The 15,004-nt window shown below is 41.4% G+C and overlaps 1 protein-coding gene across 2 annotated transcripts in view; it reads right to left on the reverse strand.

Moving 5' to 3' along the window:
• ZMPSTE24 (zinc metallopeptidase STE24) overlaps nt 1-12,051 on the reverse strand; it is a 48,981-nt gene extending 36,930 nt beyond the window's left edge. The window contains exons 1-3 of one of the 2 annotated variants that reach the window (XM_022575378.3): nt 11,852-12,048; nt 9,731-9,877; nt 2,462-2,548 (exon numbers count right to left, since the gene is read on the reverse strand). In XM_022575378.3, the coding sequence (XP_022431086.1) occupies nt 2,462-2,548; nt 9,731-9,877; nt 11,852-11,974 (357 nt within the window). In that variant the 5' untranslated portion in view covers nt 11,975-12,048. Of the gene's footprint in view, nt 1-2,461; nt 2,549-9,730; nt 9,878-11,851 lie in introns of both variants that reach the window. The other variant, XM_089895391.1, reaches the window with a different exon arrangement.
• Nucleotides 12,052-15,004: the final 2,953 nt, after the last annotated feature.

Consider the following 15,004-nt stretch of genomic DNA (forward strand, 5'->3'; position numbering starts at 1 on the left):
CACTAGTTATATTAAAAATCTGTATGGATATTCACACACACTTTTACTTACTTATGTTGCTTCATAAGTGACTTTTCCATTCAACAAGTTCCATTCAATAAGTTGTATGAAATAACAGCACAATAACATTTTTTCCCTGACTGGCAAAAGTTAAAAATCATGTATGTAAGTACTGGTGAGGATCCAGGGAAAGGGCATTTTAGTGCTTCATACATTATGAAACAACAAAAACCAAAAAAGCTTGTTTCAGGTGGGAATGTGGTCAGCTGTTTCCTCTGTACCATGTACATTAGATTTGAATTTCTTTTTCTTTTTTCTGGCCGCGCCGCACGGCATGCAGGATCTTAGTACATCAGCTAGGGATTGAACCCATGCCCCCTGAGTGGAAGCGTGGAGTCTTAACCACTGGACTGCCAGGGAAGTTCCTAGATTTGAATTTCAATTCCAGTGTTATCATCTTCTATTTCTTTGCTACACTTTCATCTTTGTTGGCCAATTCCCTCTTTCAGTGATCCATCTTTGTAAAATGTCATGTGGATGTATAGCTGGGAGACCAGGAGGCAAGACGACTGCACGCTCCGAATCACTGAATAGCAGATGTGCAGCAGAATTTGAAAAGAGTGACATGATTGGTCACTGCATGAGCATCTGTTATTTGCACAGTGATCTGTGAACTGAAGAGCTAGCAGGGAACTTGTACTTTATGCAGTTATGCCTGTAACATACTGTGGTAACTGAAATTTGAACCTGCTGAGGGACTGGTGTTACTAACTAAACCATGGTAAGTGAAATGTGTGTATATCAGAACTGTGCAGAGTGAGGACTGCCAGTACCATGCAGCCATTAAAGAAAACAAAGATCTATATAAACAGACAGGAAGAGATCTCTAAAGCATTGTTAAATACAAAAATAATGTCTCAGAACATTATATAAAATATGCCCCATTAACGTAAGGAATATTTTTATATGTATGTATATAAATTGGGTTTATTCGTTCAACAAATACTTATGGAGTACCTACACCATGACTGGCATTGTTCTAGGCACAAGTCACAGCAGTGAAGAAAATATGTAAGGTCTCTGTCCCCTTGGAGCTTAAAAGTCTTGTCAGGGTGACAGATAAAAAGTAAACGAATAAACAGTAAGATAAATGCAAATAGTGGTAAGTGCCTCTATAAAGAAAATAAAATAAGGTGATATGCTTCACTAAAGAGTGACAGAGGGGGAATCCCCCGGCAGTCCAGTGGTTAGGACTGTGCGCTATCACTGCCAAGGGCCTGGGTTCAATCCCTGGTTGAGGAACTAAGATCCCACAAGCCACGTGGCTCGGCTGGGGGAGAAAAAAAAAAGAAGAGTGACAGAGGGATGCTATTCTAGATGAGCGTGGTCAGAGAAGGCCTCTCTGAGAAAGTGACATTGAAGATGGGAACTAAAATAGGAGCCAGTCATGTTTATACAAAACCACCTTAAATTTTTTATGAAACAATACAGAGAACATGCAATTAAACTCTAACAGCGCATATAGCAGGTCAGGACAGAGTCTATGAAGATACAGAGATATCACAGGAAGAAGAGGTCTTAAAGATGTTTGGCTCCTTTAGAAAACGGTACACAGAAAAGGGATACAGGATGAGCTGAATTAAAGCCCAAGGTACCTACATGTATAGATAAGACCCATCATTTCAAATAAACAATCAGGAAGGAGAGAACAGACTTGGCAATTTCCAAGAAAAAGTCAAAAGCAGTGTCCCAGCATCCGTTACAGGCAGAAAGTCTCAGGTCGAAGGCTTTGATTCCAATAACTGGAATTCCTGGAAGAGTGGGCAGTCAACTCAAGCAGCTCAGTGGAGATTCTAAGAGGTATACTCTCTGTCTCTGTTGAAAGTATCTGCTAAGCATGTGTGGCACAGGGTATCTGCTTAGCGTGAGTTCAACATAATTCATGCTTCCCCTTTCATAGAGTTGTTCCCAAGAAGCAGCTGCTTACCAGAGACTACATCACTCAGCTCTCTTGCATCTGAGACTAAATGACTGGCTCACCAATGAAATGTGAATGCAAAGGACAGGTATCACTTCGGAGCCAAGGGAGTTAAGAAGAGGATGTACTTTCTCCACCCTCTCATTCCATCTGCCTGTTGGATGCAGAGAACCTAGGGGCACTTAGGGAATGGCAGAGCCATATAAGAAGAGACTGGGTCTCTGACTTACCACATAAAAGATGTCACCTGCTGACACCCAAAATACTCACACTGGGTTATTATGTGATTAAGAAATAAACTACTGTAATAAGCCATTGAAATTCTGGGGTTTGCTACAGTAACTTGCATTATGCTAACACAGGTCAACAAGGACTGCAGAGACAGAGAAGCCTAATAACGGTAGGAGCCAAAAAATTAACTTTAGTAGAAAGCTGGCCAAGGAAAAAGAAAGACTGACAAATATATGCTAATGAATGACATACCTCATATTCTGGTCCAAAGCCAGCATAGCCACAGAACCGCCCAGAGAGTCTCCAGAGATAAGGGATTCCTCCAAAGAGAAGAATAAGCTATAAAACAAAGCACATGTTGGTCACATTGAAGCAGTACTAGAAACTATCATATGAAAGTACGTCAAAAAAAAAAGAGAGATCTTATTTAGGATAAAATATGCATTTAGACAGATACAAACCAATTGAGATACTACGTTTACACTGTTAAAAGGTTTTTGCCTGTACACTTTATATGGATGAACTGTATGATTTGTTAATTTACCTCAATAAAGCTGTTTAGAGAAAAAAAAAAACTTTTGTCAAAAGACCTTAATAATCAGGAACTAAGCTTAGAAAGGCTAAGCAACGTGTCAAAAATCCCACAGCTAACAAGTGAAAGAAATGGAATTTGAGCCAGGCTTTATGGCTCCATAGCTGGCTTTTCCTTGAAAGGAAATAGCCTCTTGGTTAGGACAAAGTATTAGTATTGGTATAAGTACAGAGTCATGCCCACCTACCATGTTGGGGGACAGAATGAGCTATCAGAGCCTTTTCCTGGGTCAGGAAAAAGTGAATCCTGAGGTAGGAGTCAGGGTATCATAGGAGTAAGGCACTTTCTCAGCACCACCCTTTGTCTTGGGCAGATAAAGCGAACACAGATATTCACCAAACCAATAAGACATATGAACGAGGGAGCAGCTCTTAAAATGTGAAAAGAATACATGCTTACAAAACACGACTTCTCACAACAGATACCAAGTTCGTGGAATCATTTTGCCCAGAGGAGTCAACGTACTGTTTCTTCACTTGTGGAGCCCCGGAGTGTGATCACACTCCTTGGTTAGAAGCACAATATTCCCATCCGTTCAGACATGGTTCCTTGTGGCTTTGAGGGGTTTGGGCACTATTATATATTTCTTAGGTGTCCTTCCAATCTACTTTCCATTTTTATATATGTATCCATAAATAATAAAGCGGTTTACATATGCTTTTTAAGAATACACACACACACACACACACACACACACACACACACACACACACATAGGGACTTCCCTGGTGGCGCAGTGGTTAAGAATCAGTCTGCCAATGCAGGGGACACGGGTTTGAGCCCTGGTCCGGGAAGATCCCACATGTCGCGGAGCAACTAAGCCCGTGCGCCACAACTACTGAGCCTGCGCTCTCAGCCCACGAGCCACAACCACTGAGCCTGCATGCCACAACTACTGAAGCCCGAGCACCTAGAGCCCGTGCTCCGTAACAAGAGAAGCCACTGCAATGAGAAGCCTGTGCACCACAATAAAGAGTAGCCCCTGCTCGCCGCAACTAGAGAAAGCCCGCGCGCAGCAACGAAGATCCAACGCAGCCAAAAATAAATAAATAAATAAATTTATTAAAAAAAATTTTTTTTTAAAAAGAATATATATATATACACATATAAATGACATCATATTGTATTTATCATTCTACAACTTACTTTTTATACTCTACACCTTTTTAGACCAACATATGGTGAGTTTTAACTCTATTTGGCATTATCAGCTTTTTCTTTAAAGTGTTTACATCAATTTACACTCCCATTAGCCATACTTGAACATTCTTATTTCCCCACAATCACACTCATACTTGATGCTATTCATCTCTTAGACTTTTACCAGTATGCAGGGGATTGATACAATACCATGGGTCACAAATATGGTCTCTGGACAGCAGCATCAGCGTCGCTGGGAACATGCTAGAAATGAAAAGTCTCAGCCTCCACTCCAGAACTACTGAATCAGAAACTGGAAGTGGGGCCTAAGAGTCAGTCTCCAGTTAAATGTGATGTACACCAAAGTTTGAAAATCACTGTTTTAATAGACTGCCTTTTTAAAGGCCCCTTAACTCTACATCCAGCTATTTCCACTTTACTTTAACTAACTCAATCTTGGATATAAACTGTTTTCCCAGAAGACATGCTTTGGCACCACTGTATGTGGTACATGCTCCACTTGTTGAACTAATTGACTTGGGATGGCATTTCCTTCATCCTATTCTCAATACTAATAAATAATGCAGAATTAAGGATTTATAATGCTTTGGGGGAAAGGCTGGAACACCTACTATTGAAAGTCCAGCTTTTTTTTTTGTTTGGCTGCGTTGGGTCTTCTTTGCTGCACGTGGGCTTTCTCTAGTTGCAGCGAGTGGGGGCTACTCTTCGTTGTGGTGTGCAGGCTTCTCATTGCGGTGGCTTCTCTTGTTGCAGAGCACGGGCTCTAGGCACTCAGGCTTCAGTAGTTGTGGCTCGCGGGCTCTAGAGTGCAGGCTCAGTAGTTGTGGCGCACGGGCTTAGCTGCTCCGCGGCATGTGGGATATTCCCGGACCAGGGCTTGAACCCATGTCCCCTGCATTGGCAGGTGGATTCTTAACCACTGCGCCACCAGGGAAGTTCCAAAAGTCCAGCTTTTAAGTAAGTATCAAGGGTACCTTTAATATGAACTTTGAATGCATTTATGAATGCATTTGGAAACTGCTATTGCAAACTTGCTTAGCATGCTTTAGGGAATAAAAAACAAAACACAGTGAACAGTAAAGTTTCTCTGTATTGATAGGATGTCCTGTAAAAAGAACTAATGATGCCTGCGAAAACAAGTCCTGTGCTTCCACATATATTATTTCACTAAAGTCTTGAGAAGCAGGCAGGGCAGGGAGCATAGTCATCTCGATTTTACAGATAAGGCAACTGAAACTCAGAAATGTTAAAGTAACTTGCCCAGAGAAACCCAGTGACTAAGTAATTGCTATGTGTTGAGTACTATACTAATTGCTTCATTACATTATCTTACTCAGTCCCTGCCACAAAACATATGAAATGTGGTTTAATATCTATCTTCTTCTCCTCTTAAAGAGGAGAAAAAATGAGACTCAAAGAGGCTAAACTGCTGACTCAGAAACAAGCAGAAATTGGAGAAGCTGTAATTTGAACTTTTCTACTCTGCCCTACTCTACTCCCCAGTCATTCCATTTCTTGAGAGGGCTCTTTATTGACACCTATGAGATATCAGGAAAGTTTGTCTCAGAAAGGGGGGACATTTTATCTCTGGGTGCTCTGTCACATTTGTGTGAACAGTGGCATCTGTAATTTGTCACAAGGGCCTCTTATGTTCCCTCAGGTAGAAAGTACCATGGCAAAAAAAAAGTCTAAATTAATCTTTGCACTTGTTCTTTGTGACCAAAGCTTACAAACCAATTAATTTTAATCAACACAAAACAGGAATTAATGAAATTGTTTTCAAACAGAACAGGATTTCAAAGTAACACAAAATACTTCCTATCTAATGGAAAATGTAGTTTACTAATTCCCCAAGGATAAATTTAGCACCTTCATGTTGCAGTCCCTAGAGTTTCAAAAATGGTTTCTTCTGTGTAATTTTAAAGACTCAGAAGAGCAGAGTTTGGAATTCAGTTCTCCCATTTAGCAGTGAGTGTCACCTGGCCATTATATGGGTAAGCCATTTAATTTCTCTGAGTCTTTGCTTTAACCACACTAGTCTTAGTATTCAATATTTGTCAATGCAAATTTTGTGACTAACTAGACAATTTTGTAATCATTTAACAAAGCTACAAACAGCCAGTTTCTTCTCTTTAAGTGAGGAAGCAATTATGGTAGCCAATCTCAATTATTTTTACATGTCTGTATCTTTGCCATAAGCTTCTTTGCCTTAAATACCTTGCTGCAAACATTTTCGCTGCATAACCAAACGGCTGTAAGGAAATTTTGCTGTGAAAGATAAAATAACTGGTTGACAGTTTTGGGGTTGACAGTTTGGTTTCAACTGGTTAGTATATCCTCCAGTTAGCGATGTTATTGATGACTTTATTGAGCTGACAGATGATTTGCCCCAAGAGTTGGTTTCTTACTTTGAAACACACTACTTTGGAGGAGAAAGAGGTCTCCAAGGTGCAAAGTTGAACCCACATTTCCCATAGAGCTTCGGAACATCTATCAGTGGACATTTGACTACATACCAAGAATGAACTATGGTATAGAGGCTTTCACAACGCAATACAGAGCTCAGTTACAAATATGCCTCCTAGTATTTGAAAACTGACACTTCTCTTAACAAAGGAAGAAGTTTTAGCAAAAAAGAAAAAGTGCAATGCTGAACGATGAGACAAATCAACAAGAAAAATACTGTATAAAATACTATGAACAGAAGACTTGGAAGACAAGTGCTTAGGTACAATTCACAAAATAAAATCAGTTATTTGTGCAGTATTGTCATGAATCCACACACATTTTAAATGTATTCAAATGTTTTGTATTTTGCAATAAAGTCTTTTTAATTTTGTTATTCATTTTACGTGTTTATGTCCTTTTTAATGTCCCTCTTTTATTTTTCATTATTTTATCTTTTACTGCAAAGTTGCCTTACAGTCAATTGGTTATGTGGTGAAAATGCTTACAGCAAAGCTGTCTACAGCAAACATGCTTACGGTGAAAGTACCTACAACCTTATTATCAATTTAGGAATCTTTCTCTTAGTGGTACTGAGGGACCTAAAAGAGTTCTGGAGGAATTATGACAGAGCATTTTTTCAGAAAGAATATAAAGTCAAGCCATGCAAAGACATGGGAGACTCTTAAGTGCATATTACTAAGTGAAAGAAGCCAATTCGTAAAGGCTATAAACTATATGATTCCAACTATATAAAATTTTGGAAAAGGCAAAACTATGGGAATGACAAAAAGATGAGTTGACGCCGAGGATTAGCGGGGAGGCAGGGATGAATAGGCAGAGCACAGAGGATTTTTAGGACAGTGAAGCTATTCTGTATGGCACTGTAATGGTGAATACAAGTCATTATATTTTTGTCCAAACCTACAGAATGGAAAACGCCAAAGGCGATGGTAATGTAAACTATGGATTTTGAGTTATAATGATGTGTCAGTGTAGGTTCATCTTTTCTAACAAATGCACCACTGTGACACGGGACATTGACAGTGGGAGAGTTCTGCACATATGTGGGGGCATGGGGTATATGGGAACGCTCTGTACTTTCTGCTTAAATTTGCTGTCAACCTAAAACTGCTCTAAAAAATAGTTTATTTTTTAAAAAGAATATATACCCATTTTTCATTAATATAAACTTCTGGATTCTATTCATGTTTATATCACTTTATATTGCACTATTTTGTAGCCCTTAAAAATTTCAACAAGGGATTTCCGTGGTGGCACAGTGGTTGGGAGTCCACCCGCCAAGGCAGGGGACACGGGTTCGAGCCCTGGTCCAGGAAGATCCCACGTGCCAAGGAGCAACTAAGCCCGTGCACCACAACTACTGAGCCTGCGCTCTAGAGCCCGTGAGCCACAACTACTGAAGCCTGCACGCCTAGAGCCTGTGTTCCGCGGCAAGAGGAGCCACCGCAATGAGAGGCCCGCGCACCGCAACGAAGAGTAGTCCCCGTTCGCCCCAACAAGAGAAAGCCCGCGCAGCAACGAAGACCCAATGTAGCCAAAAATAAATAAAAACACAATAGCCAATGCTTCTGGAGCACTTACTGCAGATCCAGCACTATTCTAAGCATCCTACATATATTAACTAATTTTCAGTCCTCTCGCCAACACTATGAATGAGGAACTATTATTACCATACGATTTTAACAGAAAACCGAGGCACAGAAATGTTGAGTGACTTGACTGAGGTCTCATAGCTGGTATGGTACAGCTGAGACTCAAACTCAAACCACCTGAATTCAGAGTCAGCTGTCAGCCTCAACGCCATGCACTTTCAGTTGTTCTTAGGGGTAGAAAACCAAGAACTGGTCTGTGGTGGCAGGGGGAATCTTACTCATTTTATGTGTAAAGCACACACACACACACACACACACACCAGAAACAGACATACAGTGTAAAGCGCACACACACACACACACACACACACACACACACACCAGAAACAGACATACAGTATATCTCTGGTATTAAAATTTCATGGAGGGGCAACTAGGAAAATTGGCTAAAATGGTACCAGGGTCAGGGGCCAGGGGAGATCATGAAAAGAAGACTGAGAAACATGGCTCTGTACTTTATAGCCTCTCTTCTTTTAGCATGGGGGAAGACTGGCCCTGTTTTACTAAGTAAAAATTATCTGTCACTCATTATTTCATTCAATACATATGAATTATGTGCTTATTATGTGTCAGGTACTAGGTATAAAATGATGAACAAGACTTTAAAGTACCCTATCTTTAGGGAACTACCAGTCTGTCAGCTAAACAGGCAAATTCAATACAATATGCTAAGTACTCTGATAGGAATAATGATGGGATGCTACTTTATCCAGACCTGAGGGATGGGGAAGTTTCAGACGGTTTCTTAGAAGAGATGATGTCTCAGCTGGATCCTAATGGAACAGTAGGGATTTATCAGGCCCCAGTGAGAGAGTAGAGACAAAGTGGGAGAGGAAGGGCACCCCAGACGGAGATACCAGCATGTGAAAAGACTCAAGGTCATAAGAAACCAAGCTGGGTATGAGATGGACAACAAAGAAGCGGAAAGAATTTGGGGTAAGGAATAAAAAGATGAGGCTCAAGTAAGCAACTGCCAGGTCAAAAGGACCTCATAAAGCACGCCAAGAAATTTGGACTTTACCCTGAAGGAAACAGCGGGCCAGCAAAAGGTTTTACGTAGGAGAATAACATGATCAGAATCGTGTTTCAGTATTCCTTGGGCTACAATGTAGAGGACAGGTTACAGAGTTGAGAGGCAGGAAGAGGAGCTGGGATTGCTACAAGAATAACTTACAACAAAAGGTTCGTTTTTGAGACTTCCCTGGTGGTCCGATGTGTAAGACTCTGCGCTCCCAATGCAGGGAGCCCAGGTACAATCCCTGGTCAGGGAACTAGATCCCACATGCCTCAACTAAGAGTTCGCATGCTGCAACTGAAAGATCTCGCACGTTGCAAGGAAGACCCGGCACGCAGCAATGAAGATCCCACGTGCCCCAACGCAGCCAAATAAATAAATATTTTTTTAAAAAGTTCTTTTTCATACCTGGCCTCAGGGTGACAGTTATCATACTCTACAGTTTTCAACTGCCTAAATAGTTATGTTTCTGCCTGTTTTGCTCCACACTCATTACCATCAATAACAAAGGTAAAGAAAGCATTCTGGGATTTGTAGGTGTGTACCCTCTTTTGTGTCACAAAAATGAAAATAAACATTCCAAAGTATTAAATAAGTTGACAGACTGTCTCCCCAAGAAGTAAATTACTCACAGTGCCTTCAACCTCTGAATAGAGTCCTGACCAGAAGCTGAAAGTACTTTTATCCAGCTGATACAGTCGAGATTTCTCAAATGTTTCTGAATCCATGATCTGTCCTAACTCCAGTGGTACATGAGTTGTTGTTTTATATATCCGTCTCTGAAATATTTTGAAGAAAACACCTTAAGGAAACAGTCAAGCTAACTCATTATTTATTACAAGTCATTTACGATCAAACTTTGGTTTATAACATTAACTTGTCACTTAAGCCTGTTGAATTTGCTTTATACATACACAAATACTGCGTTTGATGAAGTACACTGACCACTAAAACAACTCGTGCAGGAAAGTAAAAGCATGAGAGAACCTGCAACTAGTTGACTAGGTGAAATTAAAATCAAAGCTGTCACACACTTTGGTTTGCAGAGGTAAACCAAAATTGTAACATTACAAAGAGTACTACTCATTCCAGGTATAGCATACATCCTATAATATAGAAACTAAATTCATGGACAGAAGAAAGTAAATATGCTAATCATGAGTTTTAACAGATAATGTGGCTAGTCATTAAATTTGATTCTAGAAGACAAATTAAGGGAAATTTGAGGAATGACAGAAACAGATCAGGTCTTCAAGAAAGACAAACTTTCTCGTTATACCAAATTCTAGAAAGTAATTTCAGCCCATGGTACATAATACAGAGAACAGATACCAAACAATATAATGGACAGCATTTTCTACAATGGTTTTACAATAAATCTCTATTCTCTATTTATTATTGGATACCTTACCAAACACTTGATAAAGGGCATTACATGAAAGCATAACTGAAGAAAGAAGACATTATTGAAAAGTAGTTACTGTAACTAGGCTTATTATTAAAGTAAGACAAGTAGGTAGATGTTCAATACCCCATCTCCAATTTAGACAGTACATACTGTGTGCTTACTTTCTGCAAAGGATCTTCTCTAGGCCTACAGCATTCTGTACTAATGAAGCTATCTTAAGAGCTACTCAGAGAACCTAGTGCTATACAGCTTAACACCTCTTTGAATATCCTGGACTAAAAAAAGAAATCTAGATATAACCCAGACAATGACAGATATAGAAAATTTTTTAATTTTCAATTTAAAGATTCATACAGAATGTAATCTGAGAGGAGAAATTTGCAGAGGAAAAAGATTGTAGTGCTCAAGGAAAAGGTTCCAGCAGTTAAAAAAAGAAAGGTTTTCCTAACCATTACAGTTGACTTGATTCAGTGCCAACACAGAAGAAAACCAGCAGTGAAAGACTGCCATAAAGTGGTCAATTAAACTTCAAATCTATCTCATTCAAAAGTTCAGATCTCAGAAATTCCCTGGTGGTTCAGTGTTTAGGACTCCGAGCTTCTACTGCCCGCCAGGGTGGGAGAACTAAGATCCCGCAGGCCACATGGTGCGGCCAATAAATAAATAAATAAATAAAGTTCATATCTCTAATCCATCAAACTGTTAATTGTGATTATCTCCAGGGAACTGTTATTAAGTAACTTTCACTTTACTGTTTAATTGTTTAAATAAAAACAATAAAGAAGCCTTTAAGAAAATGTTCTTTGGGCAAAAACAACAATATACACTTCTTTTTTCTTTCTTTTTTATTTTTTAAAGGGAAAAGAGTTCAGGTCTTTGGAAGGACTGAGAAATCTTCATTTTCAGAAAATGGCTTCCCAGTGCTGTGGTTGAGCATGACACAAATATCATGGGGAAGTTGTGATTATAAAATTTTAGTGTCTTCTTTCTGAAGGTTTATGAGTTGCTGCCAAAAATAAAGGAAGTAAGTCTGGGCCCGAGAATCCTTAGGAAGCTGTGGGGCAGGTACAAGAGCTCAGGCCTGAAAAGGCGGCAGCCCTGCCTTCCCTTTCACCAGACCCTAAGCGGCCTGGGGCCCATGATCACGTTGCGGAAAACGTCCTGAAGCACCAGATCCCCTCAAGGCCTACCCCATCATCGGGCCAAGTTAGGAGGCTCAGTAGGGACCCATAAGGTCGAGGCCGGTGCTGGGGCCGCAGCAATCATCCAGGGACTTGGAGTCGAGACCGAGGCTGGCCTAGAGCTGGCCGGGTGTCGGGGTCAGGTGGGCCCTGTCTAGGCTCACCTGCCGCCGTGCTAGGAAGGTCTCCCAGAGATACACTGTCCAGGAGAAGAGCAACACGGCCCCGAAGATACGCTTCTCGGCCGACATCTCCCACATCGCGTCCAGCGACGCCCACATCCCCATGACCACCCCGTTCCGCCGGCTCCTTCAGCGAGCACTGGTGCCACACCAACACCCGTCCCCTCAGAGCATCCCCGCAGTGTCACAGCGATATCCGTCCCTCCCGAGAGCTCCTATACCGACACCCGTCCCATCCCACGCCCTCTGCTCAGCCCGCAGTGTTACACAGACACTCTTCCCCCGGCTGACGCTCCCTAGGGCCGCCTAGTGTCTGCAGGAACAGGATAAGCTCCGCCTTCCTCACTTCCGGCCCACAGTCCGAGTTCCGACCTCCGCCAGCCGTTGCTCCCCTGAGTTGTCTTGCACCGACATTCTTTCCCCTCCCGTCCACGGCGTGTTCCTGCCGAGGGTCCGGCTTCCCTCCTGGGCCTGGCAGAGCCGCGGACCCTCCGCTTTCTAGCCTCCCGAGTGGCAATTTCTTCTCTTCGTTCCGGGGCTTGCCCTGGCTGGGCTGCAGCCTGCGCCGTTCTTTCCGCGGTCAGGACCACTGGTCTTCGGGCTAAGCGGGAACGGACAGAGTGGGCCGCCGCTCCGGCCCTGAGGTCGCTGGGAAGAACAGCAGAGGAGCCGGCTTCCCAGGCCCTAGAAATCATTCCTCTGAACTGGTGCTTCTCGGACTGTGGTGTGTTCATCCCTGGGATACCTTAAGACTAAAGTTAAGAGCGGGACTAGGCATTATAAGTGTGTTTTGGCCTATATTGGGCTGTTCTGAATTCAGGCATATTAGAAAGTGGGTAATGAGTTTTGTTTTTATTTTGAAGCCCTCGTGCAGCTTGCAGGTCTTAGTTCCCCCACCAGGGATTGAACCCGGGGCCGCGGTAGTGAAAGCCCAGAGTCCTAACCACTGGACCGCCAGGGAAGTCCCGTAGGCAACATTTTTTGTTTACTGAAATGGCAGGCAGCATTTTTTTTTTTGTCCACAAAACCAAAGAATTGATTAATATTCTAACAAAACTACAAGTATTATCATACATTAATGTGAGTAATATTTCTCGGCACCGTATCTACTAAAACAAAAAAGAAATAAAATTGAAAGTGGACCCTGCTTATCTAACAGTAAGAAATAGTCATTCAGATACATGAATTAATTGGTGGAGAAGCGCCATCTATCTCACTGAGAGATGCATTTCCAGTAGAATTTTACCTTTTATGTTTATGTGTTATCGAATTTGTAATCGTGTCAAAAGAGCAGCTACATGTTAAAGGTAATTGTAAAATTACTCAGTTCAGAAGAATTCTTTCTAATATGTAGAGCCATACAATTACTGGAAAAAAATTTAAATTTTACTTTAATACATACATTGCAAAGATGTGATCTATAAAATGTTTTTCAAACATAAAAAGTGTTACATTTGGATAACATGGGGAAATGGAACATAAATATAAGTTATAAAGGAACAGTGTAGAATTATCGAATGTTAAAGAGCTCATTCATGTACTTTAAAATGGGTGATGGTTATTCAATTGTTATGTAGATTCTGTTGGACACACTATGAAGAAAGATTTAACAGTTTTATCTTATATTGTCATTATTTACAATTTGCCAGAAGTTACATCCATTGCAACTATTTCAATTTATGATGAAAACTTTTAGATATCAACTTAAAAATATGAGGGGATAAACATTTTTTCAGAATGCTCACTTGGACTATCACTGCTATGTCCTCTTCAGTCTTGTCTTCTCCTGTCTGGGTCCACCCAGCCTGCTGCAGTTAGTCCAAATCCTCACAAAGCCCCTGCCACCCAAACTGTGTGGCTAAGGGCACAGGTTTAGAGTCATTGTTTACGTTCTAGTCACAGCTGCACCACATATTAACAGCTTAACCCCTCTGTGCATCACTTCCTCATCAGTAAAATGAGAATAATAGTATTTACCCCCTCACACTGTGAGGATCAAATGAGAAAAATCATATAAAACTCTTAGTCATGTGTCTGGCTCTGAATAAGTGTCCAATAAGGATTAGCTACTAGCTCACCATACTTGGGAGAATTGCACCATAGTTGATCTGTCACCATGTGTCTGAGGAGATAAAGGATCAGGAAGCTGGTATGAGGTTTCTAAAAGTCAAAACTGGAATTCACTCATTTATTCAACAAATACTGTGTGTCTGCTAAGTACCAGACAGGGTTCTAGGTGCTGGGGACATAGCAGTGAACCAAAGCCCCTTCCTCTCCTGAAACTTAACATTCTTAGTGGGCTAGGGTGGATAAGGAGTTGACAGATAAGAAGCATATATGTAACAGTAAAAGCAGAGGAGGTGATAAGTGCTATGAAGAAAAAGCAGGGAAAGAGGGATGTGGTGTGTTGGCAGGGGCGCTGTAAGATGGTCAAGGAAGAACTCTCAGGTTGTTACTCAAAGACTGGGTCACCTCTTGGTGGGTATCGAGCCAAAACACACAACCAATGGGACTTCCCTGGCAGTCCAGTGGTTAGGACTCCATGCTTTCACTGCCGAGGGCCTGGGTTCAGTCCCTAGTCGGGGAACTAAGATATTGCAAGCCGCATGGCACAGCCAAAAACAAAAACAAAAACAAAAGGCACAACCTAGCCAAAGAGTGGGAGAAGGAAGGATTTACTCCTTGCAACAAGTAAGGAGAACACCAAGGATCCTTCCCAAAGCAGTGTCTCCCCGAACAGCAAAATTGGGGAAGTTTAAGCATATTCGTGAAGGAGCTTGAGCAGAGGAGAATTCAGCATAGAATTGGGGCAAAGGTCGCCAGAGCCCAAGCTCTAGTTGACTGAAGTCATGAGGATCAGAAAAGGTCAACATCATCATTCCTTTGGTTCCACCCAGTTTGGGATATTTGCATGTAGTTACCATCCTTCACCAGGGTGGGGACTTAAGTTCCTGAAGAACAGCTCAAAGATATGTACCAGGTTGTTACAGGAATCTGTTTTAGCACTGAACTATTGTTTCTTTTCTTTCTTTTTTTTTTTTTTTACTGGTGTATAGTTGTTTTACAATGTTTTATTAGTCTCTACTGGACAGCACAGTGGAGTTCCCTGTGCTATACAGCAGGTTCTCATTAATT

Source organism: Delphinapterus leucas, chromosome 1, assembly GCF_059928025.1.
Source record: "Delphinapterus leucas isolate spDelLeu-1000000601 "Yukka" chromosome 1, BTC_Dleu_Yukka2, whole genome shotgun sequence".
Classification (NCBI taxonomy): domain Eukaryota; kingdom Metazoa; phylum Chordata; class Mammalia; order Artiodactyla; family Monodontidae; genus Delphinapterus; species Delphinapterus leucas.